This window comes from Calypte anna, chromosome 5A (assembly GCF_003957555.1).
Source record: "Calypte anna isolate BGI_N300 chromosome 5A, bCalAnn1_v1.p, whole genome shotgun sequence".
Taxonomy (NCBI): domain Eukaryota; kingdom Metazoa; phylum Chordata; class Aves; order Apodiformes; family Trochilidae; genus Calypte; species Calypte anna.
The window spans coordinates 16,086,767-16,109,217 of NC_044251.1; the positions used below are offsets into that span (position 1 = coordinate 16,086,767).

The following is a 22,451-nucleotide window of genomic DNA, read 5'->3' on the forward strand; positions in this document are numbered from 1 at the left end:
CACTCAAAATGCATTACTGTGTTTGCATGTGTGATCCTTGTGTTTATTATTACTATTTCTATTTCCAAACTCTTCTCCAAAACCCAGGGCATAGAAGGGGAGGATGAAGGAGCAATAAGTATGCTTTCTGATAATACAGCTAAGCTGACTTCAGCTGTCAGGTAAGCAATCAATAGTACATGATTGTTTAAGTAATTTGGAACAATTTGTAGTTCTTTCCAACATTTAACTTTTAATATCCTTTGACATAAATAGCTTTAAAAGCAGGCTGTTCAAAATTACTGAGTTTAAATGCTCTACAGTAAAGTTTAACACAGTGTCATAGACAAATACTTGCAGATGTAACTTCCACAGCTTGTGTGTGTGTGAGCCCTCTACATACAGCTCTGGAGTGTTCCCTCAGCAGTGCTGAATAATTGAAGTGCATCATAGATTTACTTACACTTTTTCAGCAGAAGAACCCAACTACCTTCTTCTGCATTCTTTCCGTAAAATAATTGTTACTGAAATCCACCTCCAAGTATCTGCTTGCTTTGCACAGTGTGTAATTAATTACATTTTTATTAATATAGTTTCTTTAACATCTGTTGGCAAGATTATAGTCATTAAGAACTCTGCATGGGAAATTTACTTCCCTGCTTTTGGAGACCCAGCCACCATGGATGATGACAAGATGACTGAAAGTCTGAGTTTTAGACTTGTTTCTCATTGTAAATAACTTTTTCATTCTACTGATGTCCTGGGGAAAGAGACAGATTCAGTTTGCTGCCTTTTGCTAAGACCCCAGTCAGAAGGAAGAAGGAACAATAGTTATTTCAAGGATAGATTAAGTGATATGCCCAGTGTCCTGTGAAATCCAAGGTGTGTCTGCATTGTCTCTCTGTGAGTTTCAAAAGTTGTTTGGTATGCTATAGCCTAGTTAGAGTTTTATTAAAATTACAAAGGATAAGTGTTGGATCAGATAGTTTCAAAAAAGGAATCAGGTGTTTCCAGACACCCCTATGAAGTTTTAAAGTTTTGTACTTTGCAAGTTGCTGGCTTTCAGGCTGAGGCAGCAAAGTATGAAAGTAACAAACACGAAAAGCTTTAAACTGATAGCAGAAGAATTAAAATCATATGACTAAAGCTTCACCAGGAACTTTTACTGTTCAGGTAGCCTCCTTATGACTGTAATTCAGCATAATTGAGGAAAATCTTGTACCCTGTTCAGAAAAGTGGATAACAGTAAACTCATTTATTGCAATTTTTTCGTCTCTAATCTTTAAGATTATGCTGAGAAATCCAAACACTATTAAGACCTTCCATGTACGCATATTTCTAGTTGAAGAATTAAACTGGGCCTTGCAGTTTTGTTGTCCATTATCTGCTAGCCAGAAGGAGATGCCCTTTGGAGTTGTCTTAGTCTTTAAGAAAATGTAATTGAAAAGAAAGAAAGAAAAGTAGAAAATAAAAAGAAAGAAAAAGTAATTGAAAACCAGGTTCCAACATATCAGATTTCCTGGGTTGTTGTGTTGTTTGGTTTTTTTAAATGCAGTCCTTTACAAAGGCAGTACAAATCATCTTCAAGCTATAAATGAGGTCACTGATTGCCAATCACCATCAGTAACATTGATTTTGTAATTGCTGGAGGGAGGACAGAAGGGTACAGCTCATGGCCCTCAGGGACATGCAGTCAGTCAGTGGCATTAAGCACCTTCTCAGCTGTTTATTATTAAACTGAGTAAGACCCTGACTGTCTGGAGTGCTTCCCAGTGTGAAAGTGTATAGACCTTGAGTAGTCTTTTATACATGTGATGCCCAGTACCAGACAGTGAAATTCATGTACATCACATCACCTTAAGTAACACATTTTCTATGAACTAAACTTAACCATTCAGCTTCCTATTTCATAAAGGAAAAGCTTTCCATCATGAATTCTCCATTTAGGATTGTGTTCTGTGCAGAACACCTGGGACAAATTCCAGAACATCCAAAGGTTCTCTGTTTATTTGACAGATACTATTCTTATTTAATATTACTTGATAATTATTTTACATAATTGAATATTGTTTGGCAAAAATAATTTGGCACACATTGATACTTTTTTATGTATCAGACATAAACTAAATGTTGGTTATATAAACCATAATACTAGTAGTTTAGGTAAGCAGATGCTGATTACAAGCTTTCAATGGGGATATTAAATTACTCATATTATGTGTATTTTTTGCTAGCCAAGGTAAAAAAACATGTTTTTACTGTATTGCCCATTAATAACATTCACAGTACCAATGTACTTTGTGATTTTTTTAGTTCCCAATCCCACTGTTTTCTATAATTTTAGATTTTAATAAACTGCAAAGGTCCCTTCCAAACCAAACTGTTCTATGATTCTATAATTTCTTTTGTACTGACTGTCTACGATACACAATTCAACTAACAGTGCAACTCAGCAGGTTAGTTTGTATTTAATCTCTTCAGCTCTCTTCCAGAACTTCTGGAAAAGAAGAGGCTCATTGATCTTCATACAAATGTTGCAACAGCTGTTTTGGAGCATATAAAGGTATGATTGCTCTCCGGTTTCAGTTTTCTATCAGTAGTGCTCCTTACCTGGAGAAATATGTTTGAGCAGGTGAAGATAAGAAAGTGATACTTCCAATTGTTCTACCTTTACAGACATTAGTGTATGATGTTACTTAGTGTTGAATGGTGAGATGGGATGAAATTTGAATGCCTCTTCATGGAAAACAAAGCAAACATATCAATTTTTTTTAGTACCACTATTTAGTGGTATGCTCTCTTTTTTTTTTTTTTTTCATAATGACCACAGCTTTTACTGTGAGTTGAAGTTGTTCTAAAATATGTTCATGATGGAAGTGTTCAGGGATGTATCATGGCAAGCTAGCACTTCAATATAAGCAGTTTGAGTTTGTAAGAGGATACTGTTTACTGTTCACCAATGGAAATGATATCCAAAGGTGTGACAGTAATATGGGAGTTACTAAACTGAGCTTTCCAGCAGGGTCTGTATTAGATGCCTTTTGCATAATTTAACACGTCAGAAGGATGCTTGTCCTCTTTCCTGTTTAAGTCTTCTGCTCTTGTATCACACAACTTGCTGACAGTTTCAGTGAAGCCCAAAAAGGCCTGCGAAACTGTTTAGAGACAGTTTTGGGCCTTTAAACAGCAAAGGTATTTATTTCTGTCTCTGTTTCATCAGTATTAGTTACTACTAGAATAAATTAGAAGATGGATCTTTTTCACAGTATGAGAACAGAAATTCTAAGTGAGGCTTTCACACTGAAATATGGTTTTGAAAGTAATTCAAGCACAAAGTCTCACTGAAAAATCAATTAGAAAATTTTACCCTGTGCTATTTATAACTCATGGAAGTTGATATGTTTTGAATCTTAACTGTCACGTTTCTAAAGTGTATAAGCTCCATCCTCAGTTATGACTGCTTCTGATTATTTTAATGTACTATAAATGAACAATTGATTAATTCCAAATTTTAATTAATAAATTAATTTTCCATATTTATAAAATTGAGGAAGAAGTGTGTGTGTGTGTGTCTGTGTTTGGGACATTACTTTAGAGGCTAGATTATGTGCTTGTGCAGTATTAGTCATTCAGTTTTCATATCTGGGAATTTTAAAGGAGTAGTATTTTATGTGTTATTTTTTGGATGGAAACCAGGTGCCCAAGCAAAATGTGGAATGGCAATAACAGTGTCCTCTTAGCAATGGATGTCAGTCAGATGCACTTGTACATTCTCTGTTAGGTGAGATAATGACACACTTCTCTTACCTAGAGGTGGAAGGAATTACCTTAGGGCCCCTTTGCTGTAGCACTCTAGTAGCTCTTAGGTTCCCTTCTCAGAGAGGGAGACTGCTATTAGGGAGCTGTCAGGGAGTAGTGATCTGTTTCTCCATGAATGATTCTTAATTCTAGCATTGCAAAGTGCTCATATTCCTTCCCTTGTTATTGTATAGCTGTCAAAGGAGATTGAGACAGATGAGCATGCAGTTTCTCCAATATGTTGATGATATGTGCATCTGTATCATCTTTACTTTTAATTTAGAAAGAATCACTTCCTTCATCTCATCTTCATATTTACAGAACTATCTTAAACTGATGTAGAAGCACATGTTTTTCTGTTGGAATTTATCCACACTAAAGCCATTTCACTGAATAAATGCAAAGTTGCTTCCAGTTTCTTTATCCTGTCTTTCAGCCTTCAGTGTTACAAAATGTGTCTTTCTGTCTCATGCTGTGGAATTTTAATGTGCAGGATGATATGCTACCTATTGGATTCCTGAAAAATACTCTCAGAAAGGGCAGTATCTAAGATGGTAATTTTAAAAGAAATTCTGATGACACCTTGAGGCTATGGTTAATAGGTTTTTATGTACAGTTAATTAATAAACCAGATTAGAATAAGAAATCGTTTTTTTGCATGGGGAGATAGTGAACCACTAATTCTTCAGATTTTTTCAATTTTAAGATAATCTAGAAGTACATTCATATTTTGAAATATACTGCTCACATTGTCCCTTACAGGTTTTTTTTATTACATTTAGCATTCGACTATTTTTCTTCACTACATATATGAGAATCAGTGCAAAGAATGCTATGAGACCTCCTTTCAATAGGCTAAGAATTTAATTTTCTTGTGGTCATATTTTAGTGTTCAGCTTACAGCTGCTTTCCACATTCTCTTGGATCATTTTCTAAAACACAGCAAGAGGAAACCAGAAATTAATCACAAAGTGGTTCTGGCAGTTTTCTGGCATATCTAAATGTTTAGTGAAATAATGGAAAGAATGCATCGCTTTTTTCACTAAGTGAACCATTGAGTACTTATTGTCAGTGCTTATAACAAACACATCCCTGTTTTCCATTGATTTGGTTTTTTTCTCTGAAGAAAATGGTGACTTAAAGGACTGTGTCCAACAGATAACAGATTTCAGACTGGCATTAGCAATATCTTTCTTGCTGCTTTAGAGTTTCGAGTAATGCTTATCTTTGTCATTCTAGTATGAGTATTAGGATTACTGAAGTATGTTAAAACATGGCATATAAAAAGGTGTAGGTGGTAGATTTGATAGTGGTATTCAGTACATATGAATTCAAGTGGCAGGTTTTTTTGTGAATTGCTAACTCTCTTGTATTACTTACACTTGTTTGGTTTAGTTTTGGTTTTTTTCAATTCCTACATATTTTTCTTGTCACGCATCTCCGTTTTGGTTGATCTCAAGGCCTGATACTTTGATTTACTACATTATTGAGATTGCCAGTAGGCTTTCAGATTATCAAACTCACATTTTCTGTGTAGGAATTCTATTGTTTTAACTACTGTGTTTGAAATAAGGTTACAGAATGTGTTCGTGAAATATGTATGTTACAGTGGTCCAGGCTGGTTTTCTGTATTTCAGAACTGGTAATTGAGTAACTTTGCAGTAAACAAGAGCTTTTTCTGAGTTCAGTTACAGTGACCTTTCTGGCATCATTTCTTGCAGTTTGGTCAAAGGGAGCTGGCTGCAGCTGCCACTTTCAGCTTTCTCTCAGGGTTTCTCTTCCTGTTGATAGGAGCACACTACAGTTACCAGACCAACCTCACTCATTTGGGTGGGCTGTTATTTCTGCTTGTTTTCTGTCAGTATGGATGAGAAGTTCCTCCTAGTAATTTCTAAGAAAATTTCTTCTGCACGGTCTTACTAAAAGGAAGAATCTGCAAAGGGGATAGGAGAATCTCCAAAAAATACCTTCCAAGAGTTTTTGATGGGTTCTGCTTCCACTTCTCTGTGAAAGAATTTGTGTTTGTTTTGAAGGATGTTGCTCAGGCAGAGATTCCCATGCACACTGGTAATTTTCCCTGAAATAAGTTTTGACTTATGAACAGCCTGTTTCTAAAGTTGCTAAGCTGAAAGCTTTCACAGATATATTAAAAACAAACAAACAAACAAAAGCCAAAGCAAGCTGAATTGTAGCACTTTCACAGTGATACAGATCCTGTCCCTGAACTGGCAACCAAAAAGGTCTGCTGAATGGGGTCAGCATGGAACAAGATGTCATAGTAGGAAATCAAAAACAGGAGGCAGAAAGGGAATAACTGTAAATATAAATGCATCTTGATTTTATTACTGATTTTTATTATTATTTTTTTCACCTTGCTTGCCAGTTTGGCCCCCATAAGAACCTATTCTTTGCTGTCTTTTTTATTGAATCTACAGGATTGTTTAGCTCCTATTTCCCAGCTTTTCCTCTTGGCATGTCTGTGAGCCTGCCATTGAGTGTGCAAAATTTAATTTATAAATGGGACATCTGCTTCTTATCAGCACTCCTTAGACAAGTTGGCTCTTCGGGAAGTAACTTTCATTGATGTGGCATATCTGGGAAGTCTGTCAAAAGGTAACGAGTAGTGTTTAAGGCTATTCAGTAACCTGTGTGAAATTTGATTAGGTGTCCATCTAATTTCTGGCAATCCAGGTTAAGGAAAGTATTGCCTTATTTAGCATATCTTGCTTGTAAGCTTCGTTAGTTATCTAGTGAAGAAGCAGCTGGATAGCCACACCATATTGCTTCATCTCTTTACTTTGTGCTTTTGCCTCATCAAAAAGAGACTCTCAGAAACGTTATATTGCTGCTTACCTCTGATGTCCCTATTGTGGATAGAAGTACGGAACCTGAAGTTTTAGGACTTTCAGGTTTTGTTTTGGGGTTGTTTGGGTTGTTTTCTTGGAAGAGTGCTAAGTTCACACTTCAAAAGAAATGCTTGAGAATTTTGAAGAGTGTGCACATGTACCATTGATGTTTCAGTTTAGGCTCAAAGTATAGCAAATATATGGAACCAGTGAGTTTCCTTTGCTGTGGTTAGTCTGTTCTGTTCAGTAGTCCCAGTCAAACAGTCCTAAAGTTGTACAGTAGAATTTTACCTCGTTTGTGCTCAAAGTAAGTAAAAACTGTGAATCTGTTCTTACAAGTGAAAGAATCTCATGTTTGAATAACATAATTTTATTTAAAGGTTTATATGTAAACAAATATAGTGAATCAGTGAATCTTTGTTTTTAATGTTGTACATTTTTACATGGCAACTGAATAAATTTGTCCTAGATTACTCGCTAACATAACATAGGTACTGCCAAATCCAACAACAATATATTTATCTTAGTAAGTTTCCATATTTCACAAAGTCCTTTGTTGCATTCCTTTTGTCCTGGGAAAAATACATTTAGCTTGAAAACATTGAAATTAGCTTCATGGAAGGAGGTGCAAATGTAGTTAAAACAAACAATCAAGTGAATGTAATGGAAAGACTAGAAAAATTGTAGTAGTTTCTTTGCAACCATTTTGTCTATATACAGAAGTAAACTGTAAGGCAGATAATCTTCAAGATGCTGTAGAATTGAAGTCGTAGAATGTGTCTGACATGCTGGATACCAAATTGCATCTGAATTAAGGACTTGGAAAAAAGCTGGTACTTGTGTTCTGTTCAGCCTTTAAACTAGTATAACAACCGCTGATAATCAGTTTAATTTTGGCTAAATACAGGATTAATCCAAGGTTTTACAGTAATGTAACTACCAAAATTTGGCTGTGACTACTCTTCTAACACCAGCTCAAGGTGTAAGTAGGTAAATACAGTGTGAAAGTAACTCTAGCCTTTTTAATTTTTTTTTTTATGTAGTTGTAGTCACTACTACGAACAACAGACGAGAACCTTTTGCCCCTAAAAGTAGTGAGTGGTCATTTCTTGAGCACTCTTCATGGTATTTTACTTGTAAGCTGTAAATGCAAGCTTCCACAAAGAGTTTAAATTAATTTGCTGTTCTGCAAGTAACTGCTCTTAGTGAGTTCATGAGATAATGATTGAGAAATAGAAGTGTTACATATTTACCTACATTATAAGATGATTGCCAAAGGCTTTCAACACTGAAACTATTTTTTCGATGAACTTACAGGATTCAGAAGGTGAAATACCTCAATATCCTGAAGCTAGAAAAGTACCCCCTTTTTTCCTCCTTTTTTTTTCCCCTTTATTTTTGGTAGTGACAATTAAAACTTATGTTTTAAAATTCTGTTTCCTTATTTGCAGTCTCAGAAATAGTTTTACTAGAATTTAGAAGCATAGGAAAGCCAGCTTTTGTGTTGTTACAACAACCACTGCTCTGGGTTAGGAGGTGCCATAGAAGTTTTGCATTCTTCAACATTATCATGCAAAATTTCTTGAATCTCTCAACCCAAGAAGAGCCTTGGGGACTCTCACCTCATCCTGGTAATAGCATTTCAGTCTCCCAGCAGCAGGCATGATCAGGAACTGAAACACTCCCAAGGTAATGAGGTGGAGATCGACTCTGCTTGTCTCCTCTTTGAACCAAAACCTAACTGAATGTGTCTGAACACCAGGAATTAGTTACTGGATTAGGATTTTTAAGATGAGTAGTTGTAACATGTGTTGTGATGCTGCATATTAATGTTCAAACACTCCTAATGATCTGTGATGTAACTGGAGTTATTTAAATCAGTTTTGGAATGAGTAACATTGTAATGTTTGGAATGCATTTGTTGTAAGTTCATGATACAGCGGTGGAGAAGTGCAAAGCATGGCTGTTTGTGCAGATGTATTGCAGAGCAGTCATTAACTGCATGGCCATGTGATGTCTTCCATAAAGCTTTTGCCTCACTGGTTTTGTGCAGTCCCTGTGCCATCCTCCCTACAAAAGTATTTCACGAGTTATCTACATGTGTCATTATATAATGAGACTTCTTTTCTGGTGTTAGTGAGGCAATGTAAATATGAAGTCCTTCATTTTTGGTGTGAAGGCCTTTGATATGAGGTAGTTATTTCAGTAGCAGCTAAAGTTGGCAGTTATCAGCTCTTCTCTGGGATGCTGGCTTTTTTACTTAGGAATCTGCTGCATAATACTCACTTGAACATTAATTTGTCTTATTACAGCATAACACTACATATGATGGTGTGTAGTTTTCAGCTATGGCAAAACCATAGTTGAAAACAAAGCGCCTCTTCCAATTTATTATTTGCATGTCAGACATCCCTTGTTTAAAATGCATTTTCATTTTTAATATGAAAATCACATAAGGATCAATCTTGAGAGAGTTAATAAAAGCATATTATAATGCAAGCATTAGTTATTTTTACTGAAATACTATTTTTAAATAATTTTCAAAAAAAATCTTGATAATTAAAACTATACACCTTTTTAAAGGGGAAATCAATATTCTTTCACAGTGTTAAGATGTTAACCCTAATGCTTACTCTTAAACAGAGTCGAAAGTTGGATGTGTATTTTGAATATGAGGAAAAAATAATGAGCAAATCCACTCTGGATAAATCTCTTCTGGACATGATTTCTGACCCAGATGGTGAGTACTTTAAATCTGAACTGGTATAAAGTTTGTTAAGGTGTACAATAAATCTGTACCTTTTAGGATTTCAGGGTTGGTAGAGAGCTTATATGCAAGTTGTGCAAGACTTTTAAAGATAACTTTTTACTGAGTTTCAATAGCAGTCCTAGAGTTTAGTATTTCAATTGAGTATATAACTCAAAATACTGGCAACTTTTACAGCTCCAGTAAAATCGTTTCCTAGATCCTTACTTCAGATGGTCAAAATATTTTAACCCTCGTGCTTCTCCAGTATTTATTAGTATAGGATGGAGCTGTCTGGTCTGAACAATGCTGATTCTTTAAAATCCTACTCCATGTTTTATAATGCATAATACCTCATGAACAAAATGAAAAAGAGCATTTCATAGAATTTCTTTAGATCAAGGACTTGTAGCATAGGTAACTATGGATGTGAGCAAGTGAAAGAAAGGAAGCAAGAGTTAAGTTGGCCAATTAACTGAGAGACTCACCTGCATCCCAGCTCTGTTTCAGATGTGGTTCATGCATAACAAAGCTTTACACACTAGTAACTCTCACATTCTCTATTAGCAGGAGTTACCTGTGGTCCAGGATGTGGACCAGAATGGGTTCTCAGCTTTTCACAATATCATAGCATCAGCTCTCATTTCAGCCTCTCACATTATGTCGCAGTCCTCTGATGGATTTCAATATGATCTGATACCAGCTGGCTGGAACAAAATAGCCTGCAGAGCAAGATTATAAAACTTAAGTTATAACCACTTGCCTATCTGCAGTGGCAAGTTTATTGTCAAACCTGAAGCCTTTAGAGATGTGGGGTTCCTGCTCTTTTCCCACTATGCTCCTTAAGATGTTTTCTTACTGCATGCTTATGCAACTGTAGTCTTGTAGCTACTTACTGGACATTATGTCTGCTTGGAGATAGTATAATAATTCATATTTATTTAAAAAGTATACGTAAATCCTGCTGACATCTTAAAAAATATTTTACTAGTGTCTGTATTAGAGAATCAAAAGGCAGTAGAAGAAATAGTACACAGATGGTAGAAGCCTGAGCTAAAATTTTACAGATCTCCTACTGGAACTAGTCTAGAAACTAGCAGAATTTCAGGAAATCTAATGTCAGGCCTCCATCTGTAATTCAGTATAGACATTCATTGCTATGTGAAGCTAATAGGAATATGTATAACCTGTACTTTTATTAATTATCACTACAAACTAGTCCCTTTCCACATCCAGAATTAACTGTTTATGTACTATTATGATTTCAGCATTTGTGTTTGCATGAAAAAAGAAATCGTGCTTGCTAGTATTTCCTACTGAGTTAATTATGTTGTGCCCAAATCCACATTTTCTATGTATTTTTAGGTTGCAGAATATAGGAAACAGTTTTCCAAAGCTGACATATCAATATTCCTATTATACTAGATATATCCTAGATATAGATTTCCAAACTGGAATTTTCCTCCCGGAGTTAAGTGGTCAGGTAGCCACAATAGCACATGAGCACTTCACACACAGTGTTTAGGTTTAAGATGAGTTTATATAACAAAAGGACTTGAGTTAAATCATGGCAGTTATTTCCAGGCATGTGATCTTGTAAAAGTGTCCAGCTTCTCAGCAATTCACTGAGAAGTACCAGCAGTAATCATTTGGAAGGAAAACTGTGTCAAGTCTTCCAGCACTTTCAGTGGTAAACTACTCCTTTGCATTATCTGTGAGGATACTTGTTTTGTAGCCTATGTTATCAGAAGAGCTCTTCACAAAAACACTTAAACTTGACCACTTAGCAGTTCAGGCATCAGCCTTCCATTTCCTGCTGTGTTGTACTAATCTACCACTCAGGACTATTAGCTGCCTCCCAGTTCAGTGAATATCATTATATCCTTGAGTAGTGATGAAACAGGAGTTACTGGCTTTACATCACTCTAGTAGTTCTCAGTAGTCCTAAAGGCTGCCTGGTTTTTTTGAGTGGAAAATAAAATCGTTCAGTTCTAGGATTACCAAGTTAAGTTTCCTTCTTCAGAACATTCGGCAGTCTCCCCCTCTATGCTGTCACAGACCATAGCCTAGAAAAAAATAGTGAACATTTTATAGGCAACTGACCTGGGTCTTACAACAGCTGTGGTTTACATCAGTCAGTTGAGTAAAGTGAGTAAAATACTTTTGTCAAAAAAAGTAGTTTTACCAAGTTTTGGTAAAGTGCACACAATACAATCACAATTTTTTTTTAATTGTTCTTTTAGTAAGACATAATATCACTTACACTCTTGTGTAAGTTGAGACCACTTACATTCTGGTGACCATAAACCAACGAGGGAAATGCTATTGAGTGCTAGTACATTCCAATTGGTGATCAGCAAAGTGCTGGAACAAGCTATGAACTAGCAAGCTGAAAGCCAAATTTTCAAGTGAGTTACAGAAACTCAAGTCAGTTACACTGTATATTTAGAATGTTTGAAGTGCTATTTTTAATCTAATTGAACTCCAAGTGAATGTCTACCTTGAAAGCTGGCTTTTGATTTAGATAATGCGAAGTTTCTGAAATACTTGATCTTCTGTCTGTCCTGGCTTCATTGGGATAGAACTATAGAATCAGTTTTCTGTTCAGGAAAACAGTATTTTTTTAGAAGATTGCAGTATCCAATTCAGTGGAAACAGACTCAATAACACTTGAAACACTTATTTTTTCCATAATGATCAAGGTCTTTGAGTTAGCAAGGTGCTAAAGCTAGGAGGAGCAAAAGCCAGGGCAGCTGACCCAGGCTGGCCAACAGAAGTATTCCATACCATAAACATCATGCTCACTATAATTTGGAAAGTTTGCTTAGACAGGGCTCTTTCCTCAATGGTCTCCATCCCCAGAGGGTCTCATTCCTGAAATCTACTCTCCCATTTGCTGTGACTTATGCTCTTTCTGTGGAGCTTGGGTACTCACAGTGTTTGACATCTGGCGTTCCCTGCTGGGATTGTGGAGCTCTCAACCTTTGTATGGGCCTCCTTTCCTTTTCCTTATTCCCCTTCCCAGGTGGAGAAGGGTCATGGGGTGATAGACCAGCTGCCTAAATGAAGACACTGGCTTACTGGTATTTGGTAAAGGCTAATAAAACTTGTTTCCCAGAAAAAGTTGTACCAGGTCATAAATGTTCATCATGACAGTGCTTACTCTTAACTTCTGCCAAACTAAATAGGTGCTCACATATAAACATAACTTGCAGATTAAATTAGATGATCCCCTGCTAACATGATCCACATTCCATAGTGTTTGCGTGTGTGGGAAACCCAAAACAAACCAAAAAACAAACAAGCAAACCAGCAAAATATCTTTTTTCTTATCCACTAATGTGAGAAAGTAAATTTTTATAAAATACTGTACTGTATCTAGAGGTAACAAGTTTTTTTTAATGACATACTGGAATTACGAATTTGAAATGCTTGTTTGGAGAAGTTGCACTTCTGAAATTTTCATTAGAAACTGTGGTCTTTACTCAGGGTGATTAACAGGTGTTCAAAATCTTCTCTGATAGTCTATAGGTAGCACAGGGGTGCCCACATTATCAATTCGATCTGGAAGAGATTAATTTTGATAGCCATTGATAATGCTTCCCAAGAATATGTAGCAGTGTTTTTTCCCAATGAATAATGTGATAAAAGATAATTCAGGAGGTGAAATCCTTCCTGAAGGCAAGTTGGAATTTCAGGATTTTTTTCGTGACCAAAAGTTCACTTAAGTGCTTTTGCAGCTCTCAAGTGTTTCAATGAGTCAGTCACAGAGCTAAAATAGACTGTGCTGTGGCTTTTACTGTTATGACTTTTCTTCAGTCTCCTCTTTCATGGATTTAGTCCCTGCTAATGCTTGCAATCCCCGTGTAAAATAAGACATGATGCCACTACATAAGCCAAGTTGTGTGTTATTTGAAGAAAAATATTCACAACCAGCAAAAGGAGGAAGTGAAAGTAAACTTGCAAAAAGAGTGAGACAGTCCAACCCAACTTTTAATAAAATTGTCCTTCTGCCACTTTATACACTGAACAAGGCTATGGTTATAGATAGCAATTATTGCCATAACTGAAGGTTTGAAGGTACATGTTTATTATTACTGAAGAGCAATTAACATAGCAGCATAGTTACAATTCTGGTTTTTTTATTTCATTGTTTCTTCTCACTGCAGCAGGAACTCCAGAAGACAAAATGCGATTATTTCTCATCTATTACATAAGTGCAGCTCAGGCACCTTCAGAGGTATGAATGTTCTTTACAGTTTCCAACACCAAATTCTGCCACACCGGATTTTTCTACATCATTTCAGCACTAAAAAGGTACTTTTGCTTCTCTTTGAAGCAAAGTATCAAGTGGCCAAGAAATAAAAAAAGACTTCTAATAAATTTTGTACGATTAGCAGGGAATCTGCTTACAAAGCTTTAGCAACCATGTCAAGGGATATGAATTACTAGTAAGAAAGAAGATTATATTTTGCAATATTTAGTTCAGAGTTTCTTCAAGACACATCTTGAAATGTTTTCTATTTTTCTGCTCTGCTGTTGAATAGACGTAGATAAAACAATGTTAATATGACTTCACTCTACCCTTGTATACTCAAAAATAATAGCATGAGTTGACTAGCAGATGAGTAAAGGAGAAATGCTTTTTTTGCCAATATCAGAATAATTCAGGAAACAGTTTCTTAATATTTCTTTTGAACTTATGATTAATTTCAAGGAAGATTTCTTTGTACTGTAGAAATATTATGTGGGAGAAAAAACATGAGGAATTAGGTAAAGGGAGGGTGTTCTTAAAAATCTGTAATAAATCCTCTTAACTTTTAGTATTTACTTTTGTGACATTTTACAGAAATGAGTATTCTGTCAGTTTTTTGAAGATGTTGATGCAAAAAGCTGTTTGTATCTGAAAGTTCTCAAGATTTAGTTCTACAAATACTTCTAAGTTTAAGTTTAATGAGAGCTGCTCATGGCAAATTGCATTTTAAGTTACATTTCCATGCTTGGTAAGAGATGGGATTAAAACTCATAACTATTTTTTAACTTTGTAGATAAAAGGGCTTTCCACATAAAAAAGGCTTAAGAGTAGTTTCATCCTGTTGCAATTTTCCACTTCATAATTTCAGATTGATTTGGAGCAGTATAAAAAAGCATTGACAGATGCAGGCTGTAATCTTGCTCCTTTGAGCTACATAAAACAGTGGAAGTAAGTAATTTCTTTTTTTTCCTTCTTGAGGCTAAACCTAATTTTATAGAATCCAGCATTGTTATTGAAGAGTTATGCATTACTTCTCATATACATTATAAATTATCCTTAAACAGTCATTCTGGCATAATTTTTTGCTGTCTATGTTGCCGTAATATATGTGAATCTTTTTTTTTTTTTTTTTAATTTCTGCTCCAGTAATGCCAAGTCTAGTGAACATGACACTGAGTGGTTTACTGAATGATCCAGGACAGGAGCAACTTACTGAATTAAATTAAAAATTGTGCTGATTTAGGCTTTATTTTGGTTCATACTAAAGGGCCATCTATGCTGCCCACCAGTTATTATCATTTTACATGGTAGGCTGGATATTAGAAAGAATTTCTTTACAAAGAGGGTGTAATGGGCTGCCCAGGGAAGTAGTGGATTCTCTGTCCCTGGAGATATTTAAAAAGAGACTGGATGTGGCACTTAGTGCCATGGTCTGCTAACTGCAGCAGTAGTGGATCAAGGGTTGGACTTGATGATCTTTGAGGTCCCTTCCAACCCAGCCAATTCTATGATTCTATGAAAATAAAGTCTTTGTTTTTTAAGTAAGAACAGTTCCTTAACTATGGTATTTCTAGACAAGAAGGATGCATGTAATAAAGAGTCACTTTCTGGAAGAGTTTATTTTCTTCACTTCTAGATATCTACATACTACATTCTGTAACTGTATGTGCCATTTGATTTCTATCCTTGATTTCACAGGGCTTTTACTAAGATGGCTTCAGCGCCAACCAGCTATGGAAACACTACACCTAAACCTTTGGGGTATGCTTTTGATGAATTTTCTGCAAGCCTTTGGGTTCTTTTAGCTTATTTTAGTTGTACCAGAAGTGTGATTAGTGGTATATAAGGCCCAGAATAAGACATTTTTCTGTCTGTAAAAAATTGTTATAGGCAATCACAAGCACTCATCTCCCCTTAATAACACATAGGACTTACACAAATGAAAATAAATAATCTGTGACTAAATACACAAAGTACCTTTATACACTAATATCTGCATTGGCACATTAACCTGGCACCAGGAAATCGATCCACAGCAGACATAATGCTGAGTCTGATTGAGGCAGCAGTGTAAGAACAGCACCTTATATTCAAGGGGCTTAGACACTGCCAGGAATGCAAGAACATTGTTTTTTCATTAGGATGTCCTGGACTGTCTGTCTGCTTCCTGAAAGTTGTAGTTATTTGTAGTTATATGTAGCTATTAATTTCAAGACATGAAAATACAGTGACTGTGCTAAGGGTACATATATCCCAAGCAAAAGATGGAAGATGAGACTGCAGTTTTTCCATGAATCCTCATTTCCAACTTTGCTTTCAGGAATGCTCTGTCACTGTCATAAGGAAACTGTGATGCAGTATGGTTAGAATTCCAGAAAAATTACAGTTTATTTGTTTGGAGACACTGAGCACCTCTGTTAAGTCTGCTGCTTAGGACTGCCACTTTAAAGGAGCACTCAAATCCTTGCATTACTGAGGTTGTAAAGTAAACTGTTCAATGGATTAAAGATTAGAACTCAAGACTCCTAATGCTAGGTGAGGATTTTACTGCTACATAATAGGTGTATTCCCAAACACTTGCTTGACGTGTGATTTGAAGGGTATGTTTCTGGCAAATTGAATGTCTTGGTACTTGATAAAGTGCCATCAACTTTACTAGAAATTGGATATCAGCGTAGATCTTAAGGAAGCAAATTTAAAAAGTTCTTACATGTCATCTTTATTTTGTTTTTCAGTCTGTTTTCACGTGTTATGAATACAGGATCACAGTTTGTAATGGAAGGAGTGAAGAACTTGGTATTAAAGCAACAAGTAAGTTTAAAAAACAGCCAAAAAAAAGTCTTATCACATGAGCATTGTGAATACTCAGAAAAACAACTTTTAGTACTTCTGTCATATTAATAAAAGTGGTTGTACAGTAAAATACAACAAATCATGTTCAGATTTTCTTTGAATACCTCTGTATGGAATTAGATTCCAGTATGTCCAATTAGAACTGATATCAGCATTATCTTTTTTTTTCAGCAATTCCACAGCATTATTGAGCAGCTGTGGAATACTCAAAATAGACTAGACCTTCATAAACAAAAAAAACCCCTTTGTGTCTTTACTTAGAACAGCATGTATTAAATGCATCTATTCCAGGGTGACTGTCCAGTTACAAGTCAAGCATTTCTAGACTTCCCATGTAAGTATCATGCAGAAATCATAACCTTGAAGCCAGTTTGAAAATCAAAGTATGTTTATAATGACATGGCCACCTTGAAGTAGGCACATAATTTTAGAAACTATTTCTGAGCATAACTTGCAGCAAGTTTCAAGGTACACTCCCCAAAAGAAACTAATAACAAAAAAAGAAAGACAATCATTGTAGAACTCATAGCTGTAATTTTGAATTGTGGTTCCCAGAAACCTGCTTCCCTGTGAAGGACACATTTTCTCCAATATGTGCTTTTGTCAGATGGCAATAAATATTTAGAGTTCAAAATCTTAATTCTCTAATATTTTATATCAAAATTTCTAAGAAAAAGATCATTCTTCCTGGAAGAATAAGAATTTAATTTAGAAATACAGCATCTCAGAACTAAATAAGATTAAATTTTCCCTCTCATGTACATCTTTTCAACATAGTTACTCTTATCATAGCCAGTAGTTATTTAGTCAACCTGTTATACACATAATTTGTGCATGAAGATCAGCTATCACAAAAATTACCTCTGTGGTATTAAGGTAGTCACTGAAATTAATTCTACAGGAATTTTGCTATGATTAGATATGGTAAAGAGTATTGCACATTTACAAATCAGTGGTATGTCATGAAATACAGTTGAGGAAATTGTTTTAAATATGCAGCTTACCTGTATGTCTTATTTTATAGGGAGAACTTCAGATAAACTGTTACTTGTAACAATAGATAATGACTATATTCTAAATGAGGCTTCCTATTCTTTTATTAAGCATTTTGAGATTTGTTTTAACATATGTGGCTTTAAGAACTCTTGCCAAAATTGCTTGCTTTGTTTTGGGTTCTGAGTGAGTAAAAAGCTACAATGCCAACATATTCAGGATTTTTTTCCCTCTGGCTCTTAATTCATTCTCCACGTGTTTTATGGGTAGCCACATAAAATACTGTTCTACCTCATATTTTTAAGATTGATGAAAGTCAATTTAACTTTTTTTCTCATTTGGGTTGGGTTTTTTTACTAAGTGTTTTTCAGTGTTATTTGTATACTCAGTGGTTTTTATATACTTTCTCAAAAAGACACATCTTCAGTTCCATTGCTATGTAAACTCTCCCTCAGTTTATTACAACTATAGTGATTTGATGGTTCAATACTTTAAATCTATTGTCCCAAGATAACATTTCCCATCTTAAATAAGGAAAAATCATCTTATCACAGTTTATCCCTTTCCAGTTCATCCAAATTTTTGTTGTCAGGGTTGCTTTTTCTTTGACAACATTAGTTCTTTTTTAGAATCACACCTTTTAGTTATCATCTTCAGCTTTAAAATTCTTTTCTTAAACTGTATTTTTAAAATACAAATTCACAGATTGTCATGTCTGTATACATGGGTAATACCTAAATGCAACTCTGTTCCTATTTTCACACTGTTTATCCTTTAGCTAGATGCTCCTCATGTTTGCATTTTCTGTACAGAAAGGTAATCTAGGTTATGATAAAATGCTCAACCTTACAAAATATAGGAGGGAGACATTTTAAAATAGACATTTTAGAGGGAGGGAGACATAGACATAGAGGGAGACATTTAAAAATTACAAATGCTCTGTAAACTATTCCACAAATAGTGGTGTGTCTGAATAATTCTTACTCAGCATTACATTAATTTCACATTATGTTTTACAGAATCTCCCAGTCACACGCATTTTGGACAACCTTATGGAAATGAAATCAAACCCTGTGAGTATAAACTGCCTTCACGTGAAACAGGTGAAACAAATGAAATCTCAAGCCTGTGAAGAGTTTTTCATGATAATGGTGTTAAATCTAATCATGCTGTTTCTCAGCAATAGAACTGTTCTCATGACTCTTTGTTAAGATTTTATCTGCATAGTTTTTAAACAATGACAATATATCGTGTCTCATTAGAACTAAGGTTTTTTGAGGGTTTTTTTCTATTCTGAGCTTTTACTAGTTATGTGCTGTACCAAGTTTCTGTTGCTCCTAAACTTATAAAAGTTAAGAAAAGTGGTCAGGAGAGGTATGTTTGAGAAAACTTTGTTTCCTCTGTCTTTAAAACTTCACTTACCTAGAGAAAATTACTTACGTATGCAGTCTTTCAGTTTGCAAGCAGAGTTAGTTTTGTGTCAGAAAAGTCCTCTTATCCCCTTATTTCTCTGAAAATTTACTCAGACTTAGGTCAGACTTTTGAAACACTTAAATGTTAGCTAGACAGTCAAGACATTTGCTAGAATTCGTAGCTAAAAATATCTGTAAGTCTTTTCAGACAGTGTATATTCAAAGTAGTCTTTTTTTTTCTTGCTATATTTCATTCCTTCAGTTCTCTCATATAAAGCCATCCCATGCAAAATTGTTCTCAAGAAATTACCTGTTGATTTGAAATGGAAGTGAAATGAAAGCTTTAATATATCATATATCATATATCTAATACATTTAATACATCAGATCAGTCTTCCTGTTCTAGTGACATCAACAGCAGAGAGATAATTGTTGTATCTCTCACTAGTTAGTAGATATAAAACATTCTTAGTACACTTTCACCCTCGGGGATTAAACTGTATGTGAAGGGACATAAAGGTAAAATATTAAAATTGTCAACACACAAATAATCCTGTCTTTTCTTAAACTGCACTTCATAGATAATGTATGTCATGACTGTTAGCAGAAAATTTGCTTTCTTTTAAGGAACAAATAAATTAACACTGTTTTCATTGGCAGTGCACTGCCACTGTTTGCAAGACTTGTAAGAATTGTATTTTATTCTAATTTTATCTAGTCGACCAGTAGAGGTCACTCAAAACTCTTAATACAGAAAACTGGAATGAAAAACAGCAGAAAACTTACAATAGGTAAAAAATGAAGCAGTTGTTTTGAAACAAAACTGATTTCCTCAGTCTACAAGGAACTGATTTGGCAGTTTGCAAGTCACCTGCGGTGTTATTGATGACTTTGTATTGGCACATTCCATTTAGCAGAAAACCATCACAATCACTTTGATGGGTTGGAAGAAACATTGATCTCATCACTTAAAAAAACAGAGATTGAGCCAGTCTGTCAGAGGGTAGCTGCACATTTCACTGCCATACCAGAGATTGGAATTCATAGCCCAAAACAGGGAGTCTTGCTTTTCAAGTCATAGGACACCAGGCCAGCCCTAGAGCATGGTCCTCCTAATCTGCAGGAAAATTGACAGCAACTTTTGAGTAAATTTCAACTAACAGAAGCCAGCCAGAAAATCATGGTGAAATGTGTTTCCACTTGTACTAACAGGAGTGAAACTATGTCTAGAAAAGGACAATCTGTAGAAATATACCACTGTGACCTGTGTTCACCTTGTGATGTTTGAGGTCCCAGAATAGAAAACTACTGTGCTGCAGACAAAATACAAAGGGAGGGGGGCAAAAAACATTTTTTTTTTTCCGTGTTGTAAAAAAAAATTATTTCCTTTCTAGTTCATTGAGTCTTACTAACCACAGGATCAGTGCATGAAAGATACATACAGATGAAAGTTGTCATGCAAAACTAGAACATATTATTGAGAAGTCAAACAATTAGAATGAAATAAATTATTTTCTAAATAAAAAATGCAGCAATAAATATATGAAATGTACAACTTGTACCACCAACATTTACTTTATAAGTGTTAGTTGAAGTCATAAGCCTATTCAGAATGATGCACTGTGTAAGATTCCATCGGGCTGTCTGTAAATCACTTTGCATGTTACTTGTCCCTGCTGCTGCTTTTCTCTCACAGGGAGAAGCTACCAGAAAGGAAAACTGAGTCTGCATCTGTGTCTTCCAAGTTTTTCAGAAGCAGAAACAGACAGAATAGTTCTTATGGGCAGCAACACTAAGCCTTTTAAATCTGTCTAGATTGTGTAACTATAGTTATACTTTTTCTTGAAATATTTTTTTCAGAAACAATTCATTGATGACCTTAAAGTAAGCTGTTACTTTTCGGGGTTTTTTAATAGTAACACTTTTACTGGTCAGAGCAGGTTTTTAAGCAGTTGCTTTTGGGATTATGTTTTCACAAAGGAATATAAAATTCACAAATACTTGCATTGTTGTGCTATCACTTAATAGCGATTAATTAAAACCTTAAATCTTCCAAACACACACACAAAAAAATCATATAGTCAAGTATTGTACACATAAATACACAAATTTTAACACATAAATATGAAACTGACTACTTAACTGTAGAATTATAGACTTTTTTTTGAAATATCTTCCACATAATGGTTTGATCCTTGCTTAAGGACAATCTTTGAGAAGTACTCCTTTAATATTTTTAATGAAAAAAACCCAAAGTCTGTTAAGTACAGTATGTATGTTTGTATTAACTTAAGAGGTAGATAAATCTTAAGTCATGATATATATGAATGGAGCTGTATTTTGGTTAATAATATCCCTTTCAGTGAATATGGTATCTTTCAGGTTGAGAATATACTATATACTTTTCATGCATTACAGTGAAAAATTCTAAAAATTAAGGATTTCCTTAATACAAACTATTAATTTTGTTTGTAGTTTTTTAACCTCTGATTTTATTTCTGACATCAATCTGAAAAATCATTCTAACAAGCAAGGAAGCTGCTACTCTTCAGCTGAAGTAAATACCTCTCAGATTTAGTCCACCAATATCTACCCATTCCCAGCTCTCTCTTTATTTCAGTCACTATACCGACTTTATGTGTGAGGCTGCCAAACTGATGAATGCTGGCAGTCTTTACAAATGCAGCTGAAATTACCAGTAAAGGATATAAAAGCATTTTATAGAGGTTCAGTGTGAAATCAAATTAATTTTTTTAAAAAGCCAAGCTTCAGGATAAGAGAATTTATGTAATTACATAAAAGTCCTTAATATCAAATAGATTTTCTGTGTGTGTAACCACCACAGGTATGCTAAATATGTTGTAGTATTAGAGATAGTTACTCTTTGTGAGCTCTAATAAATTCCCCAGGTAATCTGTCCACTACTCAGAAGGAATTATTTCTGCTCTACAGAATTATCAGAACACAGAGATCTTTCACGTTAGTACCCAAATGAAATCAGCTGTAGTCCTGCATCCTACAGACTAAACTTCATGGTGCCTTGGTGACAGTGTAGTATAGAAAGAGAAGAAAGCCAAGTAGTTGTCAGGACGAGTTAGTAAGAAGTTTTGTTTTCCATCCTTAATAATTGGCAAAAATCCTGCTTTTTGCCAGTGAAAATATTGGAAGTGCTTCATTTTTTTTCTGTGAAGAAAAAACTTTTTTATAGTTTAGACAATGAGACTTTTCAAGTTCTTGTGGAACTAATTTCTTCTTCAAGAGCTTAAATTTTATTTAATAATAGTCATAAATCATGAAATGAAAAGGGTAGGTTACATAACAGTAGCAAATTTTGATCTGTCTTGTATTTGGCATTCATTGCTATAGAAGTGTTTCATTTTACAATATTAAATCAATAGCAGATCCCTGCAACGTGGAAAATGTTAGCATTTGTAACTAACCATATGACGTTTCCCTGAAGCTGGTAACACCTTTATTTTTCTTTCTGCATACTGCCTTTCTGTTGGGATTTATTATGCAACCAGTGTCTTTTTGGGGGGAAATTGTGTAATAGTCAATTTTAGATGAAG

At 35.0% G+C, this 22,451-nt stretch overlaps 1 protein-coding gene across 1 annotated transcript in view; it reads left to right on the forward strand.

Moving 5' to 3' along the window:
• The window catches only part of SCFD1 (sec1 family domain containing 1), a 44,609-nt gene that overhangs the window by 16,303 nt on the left and 5,855 nt on the right, over positions 1-22,451 (forward strand). Inside the window, exons 13-20 of the mRNA XM_030452471.1 lie at positions 88-161; positions 2,461-2,542; positions 9,267-9,363; positions 13,539-13,609; positions 14,493-14,572; positions 15,323-15,385; positions 16,360-16,435; positions 18,490-18,543. Coding sequence (XP_030308331.1) covers positions 88-161; positions 2,461-2,542; positions 9,267-9,363; positions 13,539-13,609; positions 14,493-14,572; positions 15,323-15,385; positions 16,360-16,435; positions 18,490-18,543 — 597 coding nt within the window. The remainder of the gene's footprint in view (positions 1-87; positions 162-2,460; positions 2,543-9,266; positions 9,364-13,538; positions 13,610-14,492; positions 14,573-15,322; positions 15,386-16,359; positions 16,436-18,489; positions 18,544-22,451) is intronic.